Here is a 19,415-nt window from a genome sequence, read left to right on the forward strand (position 1 = left end):
CTCCCCTTCCCGGCTTCCCTCCTCTCCTCCTGGCCTCCTTCTTCCATGCTCTCTACCCCCCTCCCCTCCCCCCTTCCCCCCATCCCCAGAGCTGGGTCCCCGCAACAGGACCTCGCTGAAGGTGGGGAGGGGGGAAGGCGGGCTCGGGCCTCAGCCTCCATGGCCGTCTTCCCGCAGGGAAGGAGTTAAGTCTCTCCGCTGCATCCCTCCTCCCTCCTCCGCCTCCCCCGCCGCCACCGAGTCCTGCAGCTAGGCCCTGGGCTGACCTTCACCGGGAGGGAGGCCGCAGTGCGCATGCCCGGGCCGGCTCCCGTCCGGCTCCAGCCGCTGCCCGGGCCCCCGGCGGGCGAGGGCGAGGAAGGGCGGCCGCGGCCCGGGACGTGCCCCCCGCGCCCGGCCGCCCTCAGCTCCCGCGCGGCGGTGGCGGGGGGTGGGGGGGCCGCCGAGCCCGTCCCGCCGGCCGCGGCGCATCTCTCCCTGAGCGGGGAGAGGCGCTTTGCCATTTGGTGCTGGTGGTGCTTCGGAGGGAAGGAGCGATGGGGGGACGGCAGGGGGGACTCCGGCTCCGAGCCGCAGGGCGGCCGCCCTCTGCCCGGACTCGCGCCGTCTGCCCGGAGCACGGCCTGGGCCGGCCGGCCGCTAAAACCAAGAGCCCAGTTGGGCTGGGAGGAAGGCCCCCCGGCGGCTGGAAACGGGGCTCTCCCTGGGCCTCCACCCTGCCCTGGGCCGGAACCTGTGGCGGTGGCACTGCCCAGCCACCCGCTCTTCTGGGGCTGAGCCTTTGGGGATGCTGGCCTTTGTGAGGTGGGAGTCCTGGCCCGGTGCACCCACACCTGCGCCTCTGCTTTCTGGTCTGAGGGCTCCCCCGGGGTCTGCACATCCAGGGTTGCCCCTGTAAAAGCAGCACGCAGATGTGCCTACTGGCTGGCGCCTCGTCAGTTGCACCTTGTGAGTGTGATATGGAGATGGTGGAGAGGTGCCTGTGTGTGCAAATCCTGGTGGCTCCTTGTCCCTCTGGAGTCTGCATCCCTGTGTGCCTGAGGGGCATGAATGCATTATATATCTGTTGTCTCTGCTGGCAGAGGGATGTCTCCCAGAGAAGGGGCTGGGGAATGTCGGGGGAGACCCTGATGCTGGGGTGGCCCAGGAGGGAGTTAGCTATGGTCTTGAGTGATGCTCACCAGCTCCTTGGGTATCACCAGAGCCTTTGGTCTAACTACCTCCTGCCATCTCCTCCACCACCAAGCCCCGTCCCCTCCCAAATGCTGGGTATCCCCGCTTTCCTTCGTGATCCTCCCTCAAACTTAGCTGCCCAAGCTGGGGTGCCCATCCACCTCCTTTGCTGTCTTCTTTACCCCAAAGACCTCTTGGAGAGTTGAGAGCTCTGAGCTTTACACAAGGCCTAAAAATGTCTGCCCCAGCCCGAGTCTCCCCAGAGCCTCTAAGGTCTGTGGTTTCATGGGTCCATGCTAGAAGCACCCACAGTGTGTAGGGGTGCCCATGGCGACTTACACCTTCAGGTAAGTGGCAGAGTATGAGCTCCATCCACTGGCCTACTGAGCTTTTCGGGTGGTTGCAAGTGTGAGCAGGCATTTATTTGATCATAAGTTCCCGTGTCCCAGCGTGGGGTGGAGTGGGGAGGAGAGTGGTACTTAAAGACCAGTCCCTGATGTCAGGGGGGCCACATTTGGAAAACCAAACCTAACATCTCAGACACTGGTCAGGCAAGTGCCAATTTGTGGCATAGCATAGATGGCAGTGGGTATTCAAAGAAGAGAAAGGTTGGTGCATAGGAGTGGAACTGGAGCAGGCTTCCTGGAGGAGGTGGGGCCCACATTAGGCTTTAAAAGACAGGCAGATGAGCAGTAGGATTCCAGGCAAAAGAATCATGGGAGCAGAGGCTTAGACATGGGGATAAGTGAAGGGTTTTGGAAGTTAGTGGGCAGACTGGAGAGATTACCTCCGCAGTCACCAGTAGCCACCTTGCTGGCCTATGGCAACTACCCAGCCATTCCCACCTTGCCAGGACCCAGTTTCTGCATGGTTGAGTCTAGGGGAAGCTGGGTAGAGATTTGGTAGGAAGAGGACCTCTGGGTTCCTGGCTAAGCCCGCAGAAAAGGAGGGTTGTCATGGGCCACTCTGGCCTTTCAGAGGGTTGACAGTGGGCACCCAACTGACCGTGACAGCCAGGAGCACAAGTAGAGCCCAAGGAAACCAGGCTGCAGGCAAAAGCACTCTCTAGGCAGAACACTCCCTGGATTTTGTCTGGCCTCTGAGGGCATTCTGAAGGGTTTGAGGGTCAGGACACCCCCCCCCCCCGCCCCTCAGTGTAATTCTGGGTCTTTAGGGTATAACTTCAAATAACTTTTCCAACAAATTCCCCCAGGCATTGCCCCACCTCACCTGGATTCCGACAGGGCAGCCCCAGGAAGCACACAAACTTGACCCACTGTGGTCCCAAAGCCTTGGGGCTCTTCCTCCAGAAGGAGGAGAGAGGGGTGTGGCCATTGGGGGCCTGGGTGGTGCTGTGGTTCCCAGGCTGGGGATCTCAGGATTTGTCCCTCCTTCACCCCAGGGACTGCCAGCTCTCTGAACACTGCCTCTTCTGGGGCTCCCTCACCCAATCCCACACTTACCCCTGCTTTCTCTGGGGGTCTTGAGGCCGGCCCTCCCATATACCCAGCAGCCCCATCACCTCTGGGTCCCCCCACCCCCCACCTCATGCCCCATTCCAAAGCCCGGAGGCCCTGCCTGCCCCATTCTCTCCATCCATCCACCCAAGCACCCACCCCAGCTCCTCGCCTTCCCTCACATTCGCTGCTCTTCCTGTTCTCATGAGTCCGATCCACCTCCCCTTTCCGAAATACTTCCCCTCTTGCCCTCACTTTCTCACATAGAGACAAACAAAGACTCACATACCCAGAAATAGACTCACACGGAGCTGGAAGACACAGGCCGTGTCCTGCCACACACGCACCCGCAAGCGCGCGCACGCACCCGAGGCTCTCGTGGAGGGAGGCACACAGAGAAGGCATTTGTCTGTGCACGCACATAAACATCCACACCCACAGCCACCGAGCCATGCCCACACCAGGGTGCAGACACACACGGCGGGCGAGACAAGGGCGCACACATCTGTGGACGCGAGGGGACAGCGCCTCCCCGGGCACACCCACCGCTGTCGGCCTGGTGCAGGAGGAAGGCCTCCCCCCAACCCCCAACCCCCCCCCCCCCCCCCCCCGGATTCCTTCCTTCCAGAGAATGTTTCCCTACTTGGCCTGCCAGGTCTCTGGGGAAAGGGCCTCAGAAATGCAGCAGGAGCCCACTTGGGGGACAGTTGGAACTGCCTGTTCCCTGCCTGGCCCTGCCGGCGAATTCCCTAACCGAGAAACTATTTGTGGCGAGAGCCCGGGTGGCCGACGAGCCCCCCGCCGCCTCCCCTCGCGTCCCCTCCCCGCGCCGCCTCCCCGCGGCCCTCGGGCGGCCTCGGGCTGCAGTGCCGCTGCCCAGCGCCCCGGAGCCGGGCTCGCCGGCGTGCCTCGCCGCTTATCTGCGCTGTTTGGACAGCGAGGGCTGCAAAGGCAGGCGTTTCGGGCCCCGCCGAGTCAACAGGCAGACCCCGGGCCGCCGGACTATTTCTGTCTTATCAGTACAGGAATGCGGCAGCCGCGGCGGCGGCGGCGGCGGCGGCGGGCGGGCGGCGGCGGCGTGGGCCGTGGGCCGTCAGGGCAGCCCTGAAGGGGCCCCCTCCCCACTCCGCTCGAGTAGAAGTGTGAGAGAGCCCAGCAGGACTCAGAGGGGAGAGTTGGAGGAAAAAAAAAGGCAGAAAAGGGAAAGAAAGAGGAAGAGAGAGAGAGAGTGAGAGGAGCCGCTGAGCCCACCCCGATGGCCGCGGACGAAGTTGCCGGAGGGGCGCGCAAAGCCACGAAAAGCAAACTTTTTGAGTTTCTGGTCCATGGGGTGGTGAGTGGGGGAAAGTTAGCGGGGGAGGGTGAGCGAGCTGGCTCGGGCTGAATGGAGGGATGATCGGGAGGGGCCGGGAGGGGGCTCCCGCTCTCCCACCCCTCCGGCAGGGGCGCCGCGGCCCGCGGCCCAGCCCCAGCACCGTGCCGGCGCCCTGGCACTCGAACACGTCGTCAGGCGGCGGGCCGGGGATGGGTGCCCCGGGCGGGGACGGGAAGCGTTTGCATGGGTTCTTGTCAGGGGCTGGGGGTGGGACTTGGGGACTGCCCCCCCAAGTGTGGGGGGTTCCCCTCTGTACTAGACGTGTTGTCTTCTATTCTTTTCCTCGTGGGCCCAGGTGTTCCCCTACGCTGGGGGTGGGGGCAGGGGACACGGCAGCGGGTGGGCTGGGTTGTCTGCTCATCCATTGGGACAGTGTCTCTCTGATTGTGTCTCTCTGAGCAAGAGGAAGGAGCAGGTGACCCTGGAGGCACTGTGAGCGGGAAGCTCTCTGCCCCAACAACCTCTGCATCCTGGCAGGAGGGCTCTGGGGCTTTGCTGATGGCTTCTGCCATCCGGGTCAGAGAAAGACCCTCTCCAGGGACAGACCCCAAGTGAAGGGGTCTGAAGATCCCCTTGGCAGACTCAGCCACCAGAAGCCGATGTCTTTAAATCCTCAAAGGTGTGAAGGAAGGGCTGGAGTCAGGGATGTAAGGCCTAGAGTTCAAAGGGGCAGGGCGGCACCTTCCTGCCAGGAGCGGACTTGGAAGGCACACAGGGAGCCCAAGAGAGCCCAAGGGAGCCCAGGGTGACCTGAGGGGATGGGACCTCAGGCTGAGGCAGCAGGAGCCAGGCTGGTAGAGATGTGGAAGGCAGCGGAATGGGAGAGGCAGAGACTGTTGGGCTTGGAATGGCCACTGGGGTTGGAGCTGGGTGCAGAGGAGGCAGTCAAGTTGACTATGGCCAAATTTGGTTGTGACCCCAAAGAAGGCACGTTCTCAGTGAGGGAAACCAAAGTCCCTAGAATCTTGGCCCTTCTTTGGGGTAGTCCCCTTGGTTGGCACAGCTCTCTGGGGGCTCTGGAAGCTTCTCTCTTGGGGCCTTTTCAGCAGATCAGCAAGTTATCATTGGCCTTGAGAAATGGGAGAGCAGCTGATTGGGTAAAGGGGCTTCCCTGGGGCAGCCTGTTCTCCTGTCCCAGAGATCTCTGAGGCAACTTCCCAGGGGGGACCATGTCAGTCAGCCAAGTTGCCGGTCCTAACCATGCTGCTGGTGAAGTCCCTTTAAAAAGGCCCATCTAGGAGAGAGAGGGGGCTATATGTGTGGGGGTTTTTTGGTGGTGTTTGGGTTTTGTTTTTTTTGTTGTTGGTGGGTTTTGTTTTGTTTTGTTTTTTGTGGATTTCTTTTTTCCAACTTACAGCTTCAGTTCTTGGGTGGCTGTGAGTCCCACCACTCCACTCCCAGTACCCCATCTGTGCTGGTGGGCCTGGGCCTAGGCTCCATTCTGGGCCACCACTCTGGAGATATGAGTGATAGGGTCAGGTGCGGTGGGGGAGGCAGACACATGGATGGGCAGTTTTCACTGTGGGAGAGATAGACAGAGACAGCTGGCTGGCTGGGAGTTAGGGTTAGACACAGTGCAGGGCCAGAGGGACAGGAGGGAGAGTTGGCATTTAGAAGGAATTCACCGGGCTCAGGCTCAGGGCTCCTCCATGTGCCTGAGGGCAAAGCAGGTAGTGTTTAAAAGGTGGCAGGGCACAGGGGCTGCATCCCTTGTTCCCTAATCTTCCTGCTCTCTTTCTCCCCATCACACCCACCCTCCACTTTTCAGCCCCTTGGGCCTTCCCGGATTCCTCTTCTGGAATCTGGACAAGTGGGGTTTTCAAAGTCTGTGAAACACTTAGTGAATTTGCATTTCATCTCCATCCCATCTGAGGTGGCAAGGGAATACACCTGCCTCATCTTGCTCTCCATGTCCCCCTCAGAGCCCTGGCTTCCTACCTCCCTGGGGTGGGGTGGGAAGTGGAAGAGTTCTATAGGATGGAACCATCTCTGGCAATGCAGGCGGACAGGAAGGGAGAGATGGATGGAAGAGGAAATGCCACTCACTCGCTCACTCACTCGCAGCCTTTGAGCTCTGCAAGCCCTCTGGGCAGCCCCCTCCAGCCCAGCTGCCTCCCATCCTGTCAGGGACTCCTGGTGGGGTGTGACCTCACTGGCTCCTGTGGCCTCCAGCCTTCACCTTGGGAGTAAATTATGGGGGGGGGGTGTGCCCCTGGGTGTGGTGGCTTGGAATCAGCTGAGGGGGTTGTGGGTTGAGACTGAAGGGTGGAAAGCAGGGGCCCAGAGAGAAGGGTGGGTTTAGTGGGGAGGGCAAGTGCCCAGCAGGACGGCCCAGGAAGTGGACGGAGAGGTGAGGAGTGGAAAGAGGGACAGAAGTCCTGTAGCAGAGAGCAGGGCCTCTAAGCCAGATGAAGATGCAGAGATCAGAGAGCCCCCACACCGGGGAACCGGCAGTTCCATGCCACCTTGGCCAGGAGGAGCGGGGTGACCTTGGCTAGGTCGCTTTTCTCCTTGAGCTGCGGTTCCCTCATCTGTCAAGTGGGGTTGGAAGGACCCCCTCCGTCCGGTCCGTCTTGCAGAGGAGAATGTGGTTGTGAACATCCTTTGAAAAGGTTGAAAGGCGCCATTAATATTCATTTTCGCGGTACCTTCCGCAAATCCGAGGCTGGCAGTGCCCAGTGCAGTTGCCTGGCTTCAGTTAGCTTCCTGCGGCGAGACGCAGAGCCCCTCCGCCCAGCCGCGCGGTGGCGGCGCCCCTGCCCCTCCCACCCCTCGCTCACGCGGGCGGCATCAGGGTCACCGGCCGGGGGGCGGGGGGGGGGGCGCGGGGTGGGAGACACGCGGCTCTGCGCGCCGGGAACCGGGGCCCTGAGCTGACCGGCGGGCGCCTGTTTCTGCCTCACCTCCGCCCCTCGCCCCCCCTCCCCGCCCCCCAGCGCCCCGGGATGCCGTCTGGAGCCCGGATGCCCCACCAGGGGGCGCCCATGGGCCCCCCGGGCTCCCCGTACATGGGCAGCCCCGCCGTGCGACCCGGCCTGGCCCCCGCGGGCATGGAGCCCGCCCGCAAGCGAGCAGCGCCCCCGCCCGGCCAGAGCCAGGCCCAGAGCCAGGGCCAGCCGGTGCCCACCGCCCCCGCGCGGAGCCGCAGGTGAGTGGGGCCCAGCGCGGAGGGGGCGGGCCACGCGACCCCAGGGACGGAGTGGCTGAGCAGCGAGCCTAGAAGGAGCAGGGAGGGAGGATCGGCCGGGAACGAGCCGTCCTGGGTGGGATGCCCTCTGGGGAGGTGGGCCGAGGGGGCACTGGTCCGGTTCCTTTGTGTGCCCACCGTAGAGACTGAGGCTGCGGCCGTCGCGCCCTTCTCCTTGTCACCTGCTCGCTCCTTCTCTCCACCCCTCGTCCCCAGGTTCTGGGAGATGCTTCCGTCTTTGGGGTGGGGGTGGGGGTGGGGCTGGCAGGAGGGCCGAGGGCTGAGCTTCAGGGATTGTGTTTCTCAAAGTGTGGCTGTCCAGTGCACTGTCCCCAGTCCCCTGGCTTGACTGTTTTAAAAGCCCCACTTGAGATATTCTAAATCTGACTCTCTGGCCAGGGGGGTGGAGTCTGGGGATGTGCCCTGTGGGTGGGTGGTCTCCATAACGGTCCTGCTCTCAGGTAGTTCTTAGGCACTTAGAGGTTAAAGAGCTGCCCTAATCTGTCTTCTGGACCAAGTCTGCCCCCAGGAGCCACCAGGGGCCAGCCCATTTCCCTGTCTGAGCCAGCTGGTGGCACCCCAAAAGCCCCTGCTGGTGTCTGGCAAGAGAGATGCCCCTCTGGGTTTCACTATTTAACCAAACACACATGCTTCCCTTTGCACACCAGATGGAGTCCTATAAAAGGAGTAATATGGATTTTACCTCATTATTAAATATTTTTTACACATCAAGGAAAATTCACCATTTATAGGAATCCCATGATGAATTCTTTTGCAAAGTGAATCATCTTTTTATACAGTAAACAAGTTCCTGATTTGTCTTGTATAGATGGAGAGTTTCACACAGATAATTTCTTCAAAACAAATCAGACCTTTCAGGAAAGATGCTTACCTAGCCTTAGAATAGGCTTTTGGACAGGAGGGGGCAGTGGTTACCACCACACTGGGATGGTACAGAGCCATGCCCCAGGCTGGGTGCTAATCTCAACTGGCCAAGGATTTTCTGGGGTGCTTTTGGGAATCAGAAGCAGCTAGTAGATCAAGAAGAGTTCAAGTCCCAGCTGCCACCCCAAGTCCAGTCTGCAGTCACACCCTGCAGGACATCCCTCTCTCTGGATCCCTACTGGTGTGTTTCTGGACCCTGTTGGCAGGTGATCCCATAGCCTGTCAGCATTCTCTTCCAAGCCCAGGTTGCCAGGGGTGCAAGTCCTCACCAGCTTCACCCATCACCTCCTGCTCCAGGGATGGGACAGGTTGTTGGCTCTGCTTCCCGCTGAGCTCAGGCCACCTCAGGCTGTACACCCCTGCTTAACAGAAAGGGAAAGTCCTCAGAATTCCTCCTCCCTCCCCTCTGTCCTCCCTCTCCCTAGCTTTTCTCAAACACTTTTGCAGCTCCCCCACCCCCCCTCACCCCTTCTAAGTCTAAATTTCTCTGGCCTGGGGGGTGTGGTGGGGTAGAAAGGGGCTCCCAGACTAAATAAAGGATGGGGCCACATCTGCTCCCCACAAGAGGACATAGCGCCATGCCAGACACCGCTGCCGTTGCCCCTTGGGCGGGCAGACAAGCGGGCTGTGGGAACCCCAGCCAGGCGGGTGGAGATGTCGGGATAATTTAGCAGGTGGCCTCGTTACTCCCAGATCTGTCGCCATGGTAACCTGGTTTTTTCTTTAAAAAATGTACAGTGCCAAGAGGAGGAAGATGGCTGACAAAATCCTCCCTCAAAGGGTGAGTGCCTTTCACAGCAGCCCCCAGCCCACCCCCCACCCTTTGCTGCTCTGCCTCCTCCCCCTCTACCCCACCACCCTGGGCTGCTTCCCCTCCCCCCTCAGTAGCAGAGCTTCAGTGTCACAGCCACTTTCACTTTTTGTTTAAAAAGCTAATTAAGAAGTGGGGCTCCCTGGCCAGAGGGAGGGAGTAGGGCAGAGGGAAGGAGCGAAGGAGCCGTAAGAGGTAGGGTCTTGCGCCCGCCCGGGTGCAGTGGACTGAGCTCCAGGGGACCCAAGACTGGCAGGGGAACTGAAGCCGGCCAGAAGGCCCGGATGTCATAAGTGAAGCCAGGCTGAGCTAGATGTTGGGGTGGGGGGTACTGCAGCTGAGAAGATAGGTGGAGTGACAAGGTAGGATGCCAGGGTAGAGGCAAGCAGCGACATCCTCGGTCTCAGGCACTCCAGGGTCCTAGCCACTTTGCAGACACCCAAGGGAGGTTCAGAGGCCATATGACATGGGAAAGGACAAGATGAGGAGGTGAAGCCCAGTTCCCGGGCTCCGTGGCTGCCAGGGCCTCCCGTGGTGATAATATGCACAGAAACCCCTAGAGGAAGAAGTAGCTTTTATCCCCACAAGTGGAGGTCCTTTCTGCTGGATATGCAGTTCTGGGGAGAAGTCCCCATTTGCACTCTCCGAGTTCCATGCCCCAAACCTGGCCAGCTCCCTGCTATGCTTTTTGTACCTAGGGACTGCATGAGGCGCACATTCCACCCACAAGATTGGCTGAGCCCCAGGTTCCCTGCCTTGCTCCTTCTCTTCCAGATCCGGGAGCTGGTCCCCGAGTCCCAGGCTTATATGGATCTGCTGGCGTTTGAGAGGAAACTGGATCAAACCATCATGCGGAAGCGGGTGGACATCCAGGAGGCTCTGAAGAGGCCAATGAAGGTGTCTTGATTTGGGGGCATGAAGAGGTCTCTAGGTTCTGTTCCAGGAATGGAAAAGTGGGACTGCCCCGGGAATGGGAGCACACGTGTTTGCTCTTGTACTATACTCTTTATTTCTACAGCAAAAGCGGAAGCTGCGTCTTTATATCTCCAATACTTTTAACCCTGCGAAGCCTGATGCTGAAGATTCTGATGGCAGCATTGCCTCCTGGGAGCTGCGGGTGGAGGGGAAGCTCCTGGATGACGTACGTCCTGGCCCAGGTCTCTCCAGGTGTCCTGGGGTGGGTATGGGGCTGAGCTGAGGACAGAAGGAGATGTTTGCACTATGGGTTAGGGAGTCAGCCCAACCAGGGGTGGGCGGCCTGAAGAGACAGTATGGGTGTAGAGGCCTGCCTCTAATCATGCTGCCCTACCCAACCAGCCCCACCTGCTCCCGACTCATCCTGCCCCCACGGTCCCTGTCCTGCCCCCACGGTCCCTGTCCCTCTCCCACAGCCCAGCAAGCAGAAGCGGAAGTTCTCTTCCTTCTTCAAGAGTTTGGTCATTGAACTGGACAAAGACCTTTATGGCCCCGACAACCACCTAGTTGAGGTAAGACCCAGACCTCTTTTGCCCGGGAACTGCCACCCTTCCAGACCACAGTTCCGTCAGCCGCACAGATCTGGATCAGGGACCACCCTAGAGTCCCTGGCCTCGGCAGCCCATGTGGGCCTGTGAGGTGACCCAGCTCTCCTTCCCTGGGCAGTGGCACCGAACACCCACAACCCAGGAGACGGATGGGTTCCAGGTGAAGAGGCCGGGGGACCTGAGTGTACGCTGCACACTGCTTCTCATGCTGGACTACCAGGTCTGTGCCCTGCCCCCTGACTCCACCTGAGGCCCCTAGCCCCCCCCAGCCCCCCACCCCTTCCCTTAGGCCAGGCCTAGGCTTCACGGGAATACACCAAGAGACCCCATTCTTTTCCCTACCTCATTACCAGAAGCAGGTTTCCCAGGAGCCCAGTCACCACATTCCCCCAGTCCCACACTGCCTGGCCCTGAGCTCTTCCCACTCCCTCTTTATGTCCATGGCCATCTTTCCTCAGCCTCCCCAATTCAAACTGGATCCTCGCCTGGCTCGGCTGTTGGGATTGCACACACAGAGCCGCTCAGCCATTGTGCAGGCCCTGTGGCAGTATGTGAAGACCAACAGGCTGCAGGACTCGCATGATAAGGAATACATCAATGGGGACAAATACTTCCAGCAGGTACCCTCTCTCCTGATCTTGGGGATGTGGGGGGCAGGCAGAGGTACCAATAGGGGAAGTGCCTCAACTAAGGCAGCACCACCCCCCTTCTAGATTCCTGGCTATCACAAATGGTAAGCAGGGTCCTAGTGTAGGCCCTACTGCAGCGTAGCTCCGTGCTGCAGCCCACCATCCATTTTAGACAAGCCAGTTTAGAAAGATCCAGAACCTTAAAAGGTCAACAGTTTGGGGAATGTAATATTCTTGGCACTTGGAAGTTAGGATCCCTGGGTTCTAGTCCTGGGTCCAAGACTCTACCAAAGTAGAGATTATTAATAATGCTTTAAAAATAAATATGAGGGATCCCTGGGTGGTGCAGCGGTTTAGCGCCTGCCTTTGGCCCAGGGCGCGATCCTGGAGACCCAGGATCGAATCCCACGTCGGGCTCCCGGTGCATGGAGCCTGCTTCTCCCTCTGCCTGTGTCTCTGCCTCTCTCTCTCTCATTCTATGTGACTATCATAAATAAATAAAAATTTAAAAAAAATTAAAAATAAATATGGCAGATAAACTTGAGGAGTAAAATAACATTCGAGGTTTATTGAGCACTTGCCATATGCCAGGCACCACTGCAGGCATTTGATGTGTACTCATCCACTTAGTTCTCCCAGCCACCCTGGTAGTTACTATCCCCACACCGGACATGCTACAACAGGCCTGAGAGCCTCGTGGACTGGCCCAAGGTTGCAGTGTTAATGGGAGAGGCAGGATTTGCACCTGGGTGGCCGCCGACCCAGAGCCGGTGCTTTGGTCCCCTGCACCACAACCCCCACACCTCCTGGTCCACTCTCTACTGCCCACAGACACCCTGGTCCCAGCCCCAGCAGCACTAAGGAGTTAGATTTGCTCTTGGCATCTTGTGGCCGCCCACAATGGAAGGATCTAGGGCTGAGTGGTCTCTTTCTCTCCCACCTCAGATTTTTGATTGCCCACGGCTTAAGTTTTCTGAGATTCCCCAGCGCCTCACAGCTCTGCTGCTGCCCCCTGACCCAATTGTCATCAACCACGTCATCAGGTGAGGCCCCAGCTTGCTCCTCTGACCAGAGAATCATGGCAGTCCTGCCCACTCTATCCCTCCCACCCCACCCCTGCCCCCCACCTCTGCCCCTGGGACCCTTGGCCTCTGTGAAAGCAGTGTGGATACCAAGGGCTGGACTTCCCTGGCAGCGTGGACCCGTCGGACCAGAAGAAGACGGCGTGCTATGATATTGACGTGGAGGTGGAGGAGCCACTGAAGGGACAGATGAGCAGCTTCCTCCTGTCCACAGCCAACCAGCAGGAGATCAGCGCTCTGGACAGTAAGGTGGGGCCAGAGCCCAGAACTGGAGTGGGACATTAACCCAGAAATGACAAAATACAGACAACAGACAAGAGCGTAGGCCTATGGAGAGATGAAGGGGGCAGGTGGCCCTTCCCTCGCTACTTGGGAGTGCTGCCCATCCCCCCTTCCTGGGGGACTGCAGAGGCAGCAGCGACCTGAGGGATAGCCCTTTAAAGAACTGATGGCAGCAGATCCCAACCCCCACTGGCCCCCCCTCCTCCTTCCCCTCCTCTCCCACATCACCATGGCCAGGTGAAAGTGTCTGTCTTTCTACCTGTAGATCCATGAGACGATTGAGTCCATAAACCAGCTCAAGATCCAGAGGGACTTCATGCTAAGCTTCTCCAGAGACCCCAAAGGCTACATCCAAGACCTGCTCCGCTCCCAGAGCCGGGACCTCAAGGTGAAGGGGACTCAGGGAGCACTGGATGGAAGACAAGCATATCGGGAAGACAGTAAATGTTGTTACACGGGGGCTGGAGGGGGTCTGGGCACAGGGCTGACCCCACTGCTCCCTCCCAGGTGATGACAGATGTGGCAGGCAACCCTGAGGAGGAGCGCCGGGCTGAGTTTTACCACCAGCCCTGGTCCCAGGAAGCTGTCAGCCGCTATTTCTACTGCAAGGTGTGGAGGGGCCCGTGTACCTCAGGCCTTCCCTCCCTCGCTCCAGGAGAAGCCTCCCTTCTCAGCCACGTCTGTGGCCTTTGCCACCCCACCAACCCCCTTGCCGCGGAGGAGCCCTCCCTGCTCCCAGAGGCTCTTCCAGGGTGGCTGGGTGGGACTGTCCAGTCACTCACCAACAACAGCGTAACCCTGCTACTGCTCTTATTTCTCTAAAGATCCAGCAGCGCAGGCAGGAGTTGGAGCAGTCGCTGGTTGTGCGCAACACCTAGGAGCCTCTGTGAATGACCACCGCTGTGGGCCTCTGGGCCCAGGCCCTGTCCCCCAAAGCTCTGCCATCACTCTTCTGACACGTGCTGGGTGAGGCAGGGGAATGATTAAAGGTCATGCATCTGAGAGCAGCCTTGTGTGTCATTGGCAACTGGGGAGGAAGGACAGGGGGAAGGCGGTGGGTCCCTCTGGGAAACCCCCCCTCTGTCCCAGATTCTTCTCTCCATTTTCCCTAGACCTAAAAACAGTTTGGCAGAAGACGCTTTTAATAACATTTTCTTATTAAAAAAATACAGCAACAAGCTCTCCATCTGTCCATCCATTTTGCCTCACCCTTCCCAAGGCTGGCAGACAGGGGAACTCCATGGAGGGGCAGGGCCCCGGGGCCTGCTACGTGCTGTTGGCCTGCTCCTGCTCAAACAGTGCCATGGCCAGCTGGGCGCGGCCCCCCAGCCCCTCCAGGTTGCTGAGGCGGCAGCGGTGGTAGAGCTCCTCGCTGAGCCGTGGGCTACAGTCACGCAGGGCGAACTTCTGCACCAGCCCTGGCTCCACGGCCCGGAAGAGGTGGAGCCCTGAGAACCGGAGGAAAACATCCATCACCTCCAGCCCCTCCAGGGCTTCCTCCTCTTCCTGGCCTGCCAGTTCACCAGCCAGCCGGGCCCGGGCCGCCAGGTAGTCGGCATTGTAGAAGCAGCCCTCCGCAGAAGCCTGTCGGTCAAACCTGCCTCCTACAGGAGCCCCCCGGGAAGGGTCGGCACCAGGAGGGGACGGGGGGTCAGCACCAGCTCCTGGGGGCCCTGGGGGAGATCTCTGTGGTGCCAGGGCAGGGTTGAACTCCTGGAAATGCACTGGGAAGAAGGCCTGCCAGCCCGAGATGGCATTCATCCGGCAGCGGTTGAGGACTTCGGGCCCAGGCCTGGTCCACACGGTGGTGAGGAAGAAAAGCGTATCCACGGGGTGCTTCTTGGAGACCACGTCCATGAGCCGCACCTGGGAAGGGGCCTCTGCGCGCACAGCGAGCCAGGCCAGCCTGGTCCCAGGGTACCGTCGCTCTAACTCAGCCGCTGCTGCCTTCACCCCCAGGAATGGGTCTGGGGCCCCTCGGCCACCTTCCCGAGGTCCATAGACCAGCAACAGGGTAAGCAGAGCATGCTCTCGAGGCTCCAGAACACCGGCTGCAAAGGCCTCCAGGAAAGCAAGGGCCGCAGTGGCTTCGGCTGCCAGGAGCGGCAGCACCAGCTGCACACGGGTGGCCTCGGTGACGTAGGGCATGGGCAGGATCTCCACCCGGCTCAGCGGTCGCAGCAGGCTGACCCTGCGCGCCAGGGCCCTCCGGTGCCCGCGCTGCGTCACGGCTTCCAGCAGGAGGTCCAGGGTGTACTCCATGCCCCGTGCCGGGTCGAAGCGCCGATAGCCATTGAGCAGCCGCTGCTTCTGAAAGCGCAGGCGGGGCTGGTAGCGCCGGTTTAGCTGCTCCAGAGCAGTCTCCACAGCGTCACCCACATCGGCCCTGTTGGCCCCCTGCAGTGGGCACTTGGGGGACCCGTCTGCACAGGAGAAGGTATGCTGCTCTGTGAAGTAGTCCCAGCCCAGCACCTCAAAACGGGAGTGTGGTGTGAAAGGGGCCGGGAGCCCAATGGGCCAGCTCAGCCCTGCCTCGCCCTCGGGGGTCAGCATGGTCAGGTTCTGGATCTGAGCCTAGGGTGGGAGGGACGCACAGTTAGTGCCCTCTGGGGAGTCAGGGCTTGACCCGGCTCTAGCATTCTGGGCTTGGAGCTCTGTCCTGACTCTGTCAACACGCAGTGAGGTGCCCCTGCACTAATCGATGAATTCCCTTTCCATTCTTGTCTGTAAAATGCAGAAAGCATATGAATCATACATACCTAACACAGCTGCTGTGAAAAGGACGAGGTGGGAAATGTGCTTTTGCAGAGGTTAGAGCCCCGCAGCCTTTCTCTCTCATACCCACAGTACACCTTCCTCATCACGGCACCTGTGCTTTCACCCGCACTCCACTTCTCACAACCCTCAGGATCAACTGGAGCGTTTGTCCACATCTACCCTCGGGCTTTTTAAGGATAGTGCTGGAATTTAGGGACTTCTAGGCTTCTGCTTCTTCAGGGCAGAGGCATTATGGGAAAGGAACTAAAACAGTCATGTCTAAGCGCTGTACCCAGCCCCGGTCCTCAGAGTGCATCTGCAAACCCTTTTAACTGCATCCAAGTTGTGCCAGGAGCTTCTCTTATGGTTGAACTGGGTCCCCATGGGCCCCTCCTCCTTGGAGTTGTTTAAACTTAGGTATGGTCGGCTCCTTCTACCTCGTCAGCCTCCCTGTTCACTCAGCTGCCCACTCACTGTGACCCTGGACAGCTGAAGCTCCCTCTGACCTCCAACCACGGACCCAGGCTCACCTGCAGTTGTTCTATCTCGCCGTACGCTCGCTCAAGCTCCAGAGCGCTGAAGCGTTTATGGAGCTTGTACATGAGGGTTCCCTCGGAGACGGGGTGCACTGCAAAGGCACTCAAGAAAGCCGAGCTCCCCTCCTTCTCAGGGTCCCTATTTTTGGCCAGTTCAAATGAACGATACTGCTGCCCCTAAAGGGACCAATCAGATCAATCAAAACCACACATGGAGGGCTGCCTATCCCAACCACCCTTAACCGGACTCCACATTCACACCTGTTGCTGCCACAGAATGGGGATGGGAGGGTGGGGAGCAGGAGCTCACTCCAATGTCCCCTTCTACTTGGCCTCTCACCAGTTTGGGGGAAAAAATCTGAAGTAGGCAATTAAAGATGCCCTCTTTGCCCAAAGAATCCCACTTTCTCAAGAGAATGAAAGCCATGAGTCAGAAAATACCCCCACTACTCTGGTTTACCTTACCTCTCCAGGACAGTAGCCATCTCTCAGACATTCCCCGATCATTTATGATTGTGTGTGTGTCAGGGGAGGGGGCAGAGGGCAAGGGGGCAGATGGGAGCACCTTTCTACTTTGCTCAGAGGGTCCCTGAGAAGTTGCCACTTTTGGCAGTCCCAGGGTTGGGTTCTAAGCCAGGGTCAGTGGCCAGGAAGGACAAAACCCCAAGGTGCTGCTGGGAAGGAGCCAGCAGCACCCACCCTGGAGATCAACCACTCAGATACTACAAATTGTTGGGGACCGAGATTGACTTGAAAGGGCCGTCACCTGGTGCTGCGAGACACAGCCGATGCCCAGAGAGTCGATGAGGCAGCGGCCAAGCCACTCATCAGGACGGGCACTGAGAATGTCTCCTCGGCAGCCATCCAGATGTGGCCGCAATCGAAGCAGGAGACTCCGTGACAACAGGTAGCCAAAGCCCCCATGGCAGTACCGGGCCTGCTCGCCTGCGCCAATAAACTCCTCTGCTCGGCCCAAGTACAGGTCTTGGTTGATGCTGAGATGGCCTGCAAGGGCTGCCAGGCGGGGGGCCTGTACATACGTGTCATCCTGCATGATGAAGAACCAGTCGTAGTCGGCCCCAAAGTGTGTGTGGAGGTGGCGCAGGGTCTCTGACATGAGCCAGGCTGGCCGTTCATCCCCGTGCGATACCACCTGCATCCCTGCAGGAGTCCGGGCTCCTCGCTGCCCCGTGAAGTACAGTAATCGAGGGAAGTGGTGGGCCACGGTACGGTTGACAGCCACAGCCAGAGTGGATAGGGTAGCCCTGGAAGTCAGCACAGCCACTAGCAACCGCTCCCGAGAGCCCAGCTCTGTCTGGATATACCGAGTCCTACGGAGGGACCAACATGCCAAGGGTCAACTCCTTGACCTTTAGGATCCGGCATATATATTCCTCTAGGAATGAATGAGCTAGGGTTGAGAAGGAAGGAGAGACCTCCTCATCAATATTAATGAGCTACTACAGTGAGCATCCACTGACACTGGAATTCATTTGGGGAGGGATCTACTAAGGATGGATTAGATGGTTATTAGATGGTTAGATGCAATTCCTGTCCTATTTCAGAACATTCAATACTAATTTAACACTGATGGGTGAGACCTTCTCAAACCTGAGAAGGGAAAGAAGAACGAACCGTGGGTTTGTTGTATGGGTAATAGGGTAAGGAATCACTCTAGGAACCTAACACTATTACCACTGAAGACAGAGGCAAAGCCTTAGAGCCGCACTGAAGTGGCGTTTGAGGACCATGTACAGACATAGCTCTCACCTGAGCACCTTCTTATAGGGCTTGTTGGGATCCCTGTAGTAAGGGACAATCCGGGGTTTGAAGTCTTCATCACTTTGGTCGAGTCCAGTTCTTGAGTCTGGATTATGTGGCACTCCTGGTTCTCTCACAGCTTCTACACAAGGATCTTCTCCCTCACCCTGGATCCAGGAAACCCGCAAGAGGCTCAGGCTGCATCCCAGAGACAGCCCTAGGATGAGGGGCAGTGCTGGTCGCAGCAGAGCCAACAGGGAGCTCAGTCGCATGGTGGTAGGCCCTGCCATGTGCATGCCCCAGAGGGCACAGCCTCAAGGATCAGTCAATAGGTTGATGGGTGTCAGGCCAGTAGCAGGCCTATGGTTTTAACCAGGAAACCTGGGGACAGTGAAGTCGACAACAGAGCAAGGCCAGTAGCAGGCCTATGGTTTTAACCAGGAAACCTGGGGGCAGTGAAGTTGACAACAGAGCAACAGAGAAGGAAGGTCTGCTTCTAGTCCCAGCATCCCCAGGAAGCGTATGCCTGGGCTTTAGTCCTCAAGGTGCCATATTTAACCCTCAGCCTAAATGGCAATACATATTACAGTCAATTTCACCCACTAATGGCATTATGGTCTTCCAGAAAAAGGAGGAAACAAACTTAATCCTGACAAATCTAATGCAAAAAGGAGAACTACACACATCCGCAGACTGGATCTAAGGTGAGACAAGCAGCAGCTGATAAAGAAGGAGTTGGGGAAAAGCACATTCTCCATCAAAATAACAGCCCCAACTACAAGAGCCTGCCTCAGTAGGCCTTCTTCAAAGAGCACCTCGCTGGGCGCATGTTTCTCACTCGATTTACTGAAGAAGCTGCTGACTAGCTATTGAAAGGCCAGCACTGCGGAAGGGTTAAGGGCCTCTTTCTACTCTACTCCTGAGTTTAGTTAAGGGAACACACAGCTAGAATAACCCCTCCTCCCCAGCGAGGGTGTCCAGGAGCCGCCGGCATGGTGCAGAGTTCTGCGCACCCCAGGAGGTGGACAGATACGGTGACTCAGCACTGAGAGCCTCTCAGAGGAGCACAACGGCTGATGGAACCATTTCGCAGGGCAATTCTTCTCTGAGGCCCAGCTGCGGAGAGGCTGGCGCCGTCCACTTTCTTCTGAGAGGAGACAGGAAGCAAATGACAGTAACTCTGGCTGTGTACGCAAGTCGGTGCCTGGCTTTACCGGGGCCCCCAGGTACCCAAGCCAAACCAAAGCGGGAGGACGAGAAGCAGCTAGAGACAACACCGGGGTCCTGTGACCTTCGGTCCTTCGGACGTGGCCGCTGCCAGGACGAGGGCCCCTGCTCTATTTCTCGGCGACCAAAGACCAAGTCTAGTCCTAGAAGGAAGGCCCAAAGCGAGTTTTAGCCGTTAGGCTCAAAACAGAAACAAAACCGGCTGCGTCACGGAGCTGTCGAGGAGGGGCTGGGGGGCTCCGCTCGGTTTGCCGGTTTGCTGGGGCGGAGGGATGCAGGTCGCGGTGCGGGAGGAAGGCAGAGACCCCGGTATCAGAGGCCCTGCCAGCGCCGGCGGGCGAGGGTCGGCATGCACACCCCGAGGCCCACGGGGGGAGGCCCTGCAGCAGGGCCAGGAGAGGCGGCGGACCGGTAAAGCGCAGCCAGGTGTGGCCCAGGCGGCCAGCGCCGTCCCGGGGAGCGGGGGCGAGGGCGTGGGGGCGGCACCTGCTCCTGCCGTCTGGGGCGGCGCCCCGGTCGCCCCCGCAGGGGGAAGGGTGGGGAAGGGGGAACAGACCCCAGTGCCGGGCCGAGGCGCCGGTTCCGCCGCTGCAGCCGCTGCCACCTCACAGCCCGGCCCGCGCCTTCCTCTTCCGCTCGCCGTCAGCCCCCGTCTCTATGGTGACCGCAT

The 19,415-nt window shown here is 59.1% G+C and overlaps 2 protein-coding genes and 1 long non-coding RNA gene across 7 annotated transcripts in view; 1 reads left to right on the plus strand and 2 right to left on the minus strand.

Moving 5' to 3' along the window:
* SMARCD3 (SWI/SNF related, matrix associated, actin dependent regulator of chromatin, subfamily d, member 3) overlaps positions 1 to 13,466 on the plus strand; it is a 31,405-nt gene extending 17,939 nt beyond the window's left edge. For 2 of the 4 annotated variants that reach the window (XM_055335103.1, XM_055335104.1), the window contains exons 3-14: positions 6,942 to 7,153; positions 8,876 to 8,918; positions 9,723 to 9,845; positions 9,967 to 10,105; positions 10,266 to 10,435; positions 10,590 to 10,691; positions 10,930 to 11,091; positions 12,046 to 12,143; positions 12,296 to 12,431; positions 12,730 to 12,852; positions 12,972 to 13,073; positions 13,289 to 13,466. In XM_055335103.1, coding sequence (XP_055191078.1) covers positions 6,942 to 7,153; positions 8,876 to 8,918; positions 9,723 to 9,845; positions 9,967 to 10,105; positions 10,266 to 10,435; positions 10,590 to 10,691; positions 10,930 to 11,091; positions 12,046 to 12,143; positions 12,296 to 12,431; positions 12,730 to 12,852; positions 12,972 to 13,073; positions 13,289 to 13,342 — 1,464 coding nt within the window. In that variant the 3' untranslated portion in view covers positions 13,343 to 13,466. Of the gene's footprint in view, positions 1 to 3,371; positions 3,964 to 6,941; positions 7,154 to 8,875; positions 8,919 to 9,722; positions 9,846 to 9,966; positions 10,106 to 10,265; positions 10,436 to 10,589; positions 10,692 to 10,929; positions 11,092 to 12,045; positions 12,144 to 12,295; positions 12,432 to 12,729; positions 12,853 to 12,971; positions 13,074 to 13,288 lie in introns of those variants that run through there. The other 2 variants (XM_055335102.1, XM_055335105.1) reach the window with 2 other exon arrangements.
* On the minus strand, positions 12,322 to 13,357 carry LOC129515909 (uncharacterized). The gene is made up of 3 exons (XR_008665675.1): positions 13,247 to 13,357; positions 12,724 to 12,873; positions 12,322 to 12,450 (listed from the first exon to the last, which is right to left on the minus strand). It is a non-coding gene; the product is annotated as an uncharacterized LOC129515909 (long non-coding RNA).
* Positions 13,467 to 13,588: 122 nt separating the features above from the next.
* Positions 13,589 to 19,385, minus strand: CHPF2 (chondroitin polymerizing factor 2). 2 transcript variants are annotated; one of them, XM_055335101.1, is made up of 5 exons: positions 19,302 to 19,385; positions 17,528 to 18,888; positions 16,524 to 17,088; positions 15,752 to 15,934; positions 13,589 to 15,038 (listed from the first exon to the last, which is right to left on the minus strand). In XM_055335101.1, exons 2-5 carry the CDS (start codon positions 17,812 to 17,814, stop codon positions 13,731 to 13,733), a joined length of 2,343 nt encoding a protein of 780 aa, XP_055191076.1. In that variant the 5' UTR covers positions 17,815 to 18,888; positions 19,302 to 19,385; the 3' UTR covers positions 13,589 to 13,730. The 2 variants fall into 2 exon arrangements, with proteins under 2 accessions (XP_055191076.1, XP_055191075.1); XM_055335100.1 differs by having other exon boundaries at positions 19,232 to 19,385.
* Positions 19,386 to 19,415: the final 30 nt, after the last annotated feature.

This window comes from Nyctereutes procyonoides, unplaced genomic scaffold (genome assembly GCF_905146905.1).
Source record: "Nyctereutes procyonoides isolate TBG_1078 unplaced genomic scaffold, NYPRO_anot_genome, whole genome shotgun sequence".
NCBI classification, from domain to species: Eukaryota; Metazoa; Chordata; class Mammalia; order Carnivora; family Canidae; genus Nyctereutes; species Nyctereutes procyonoides.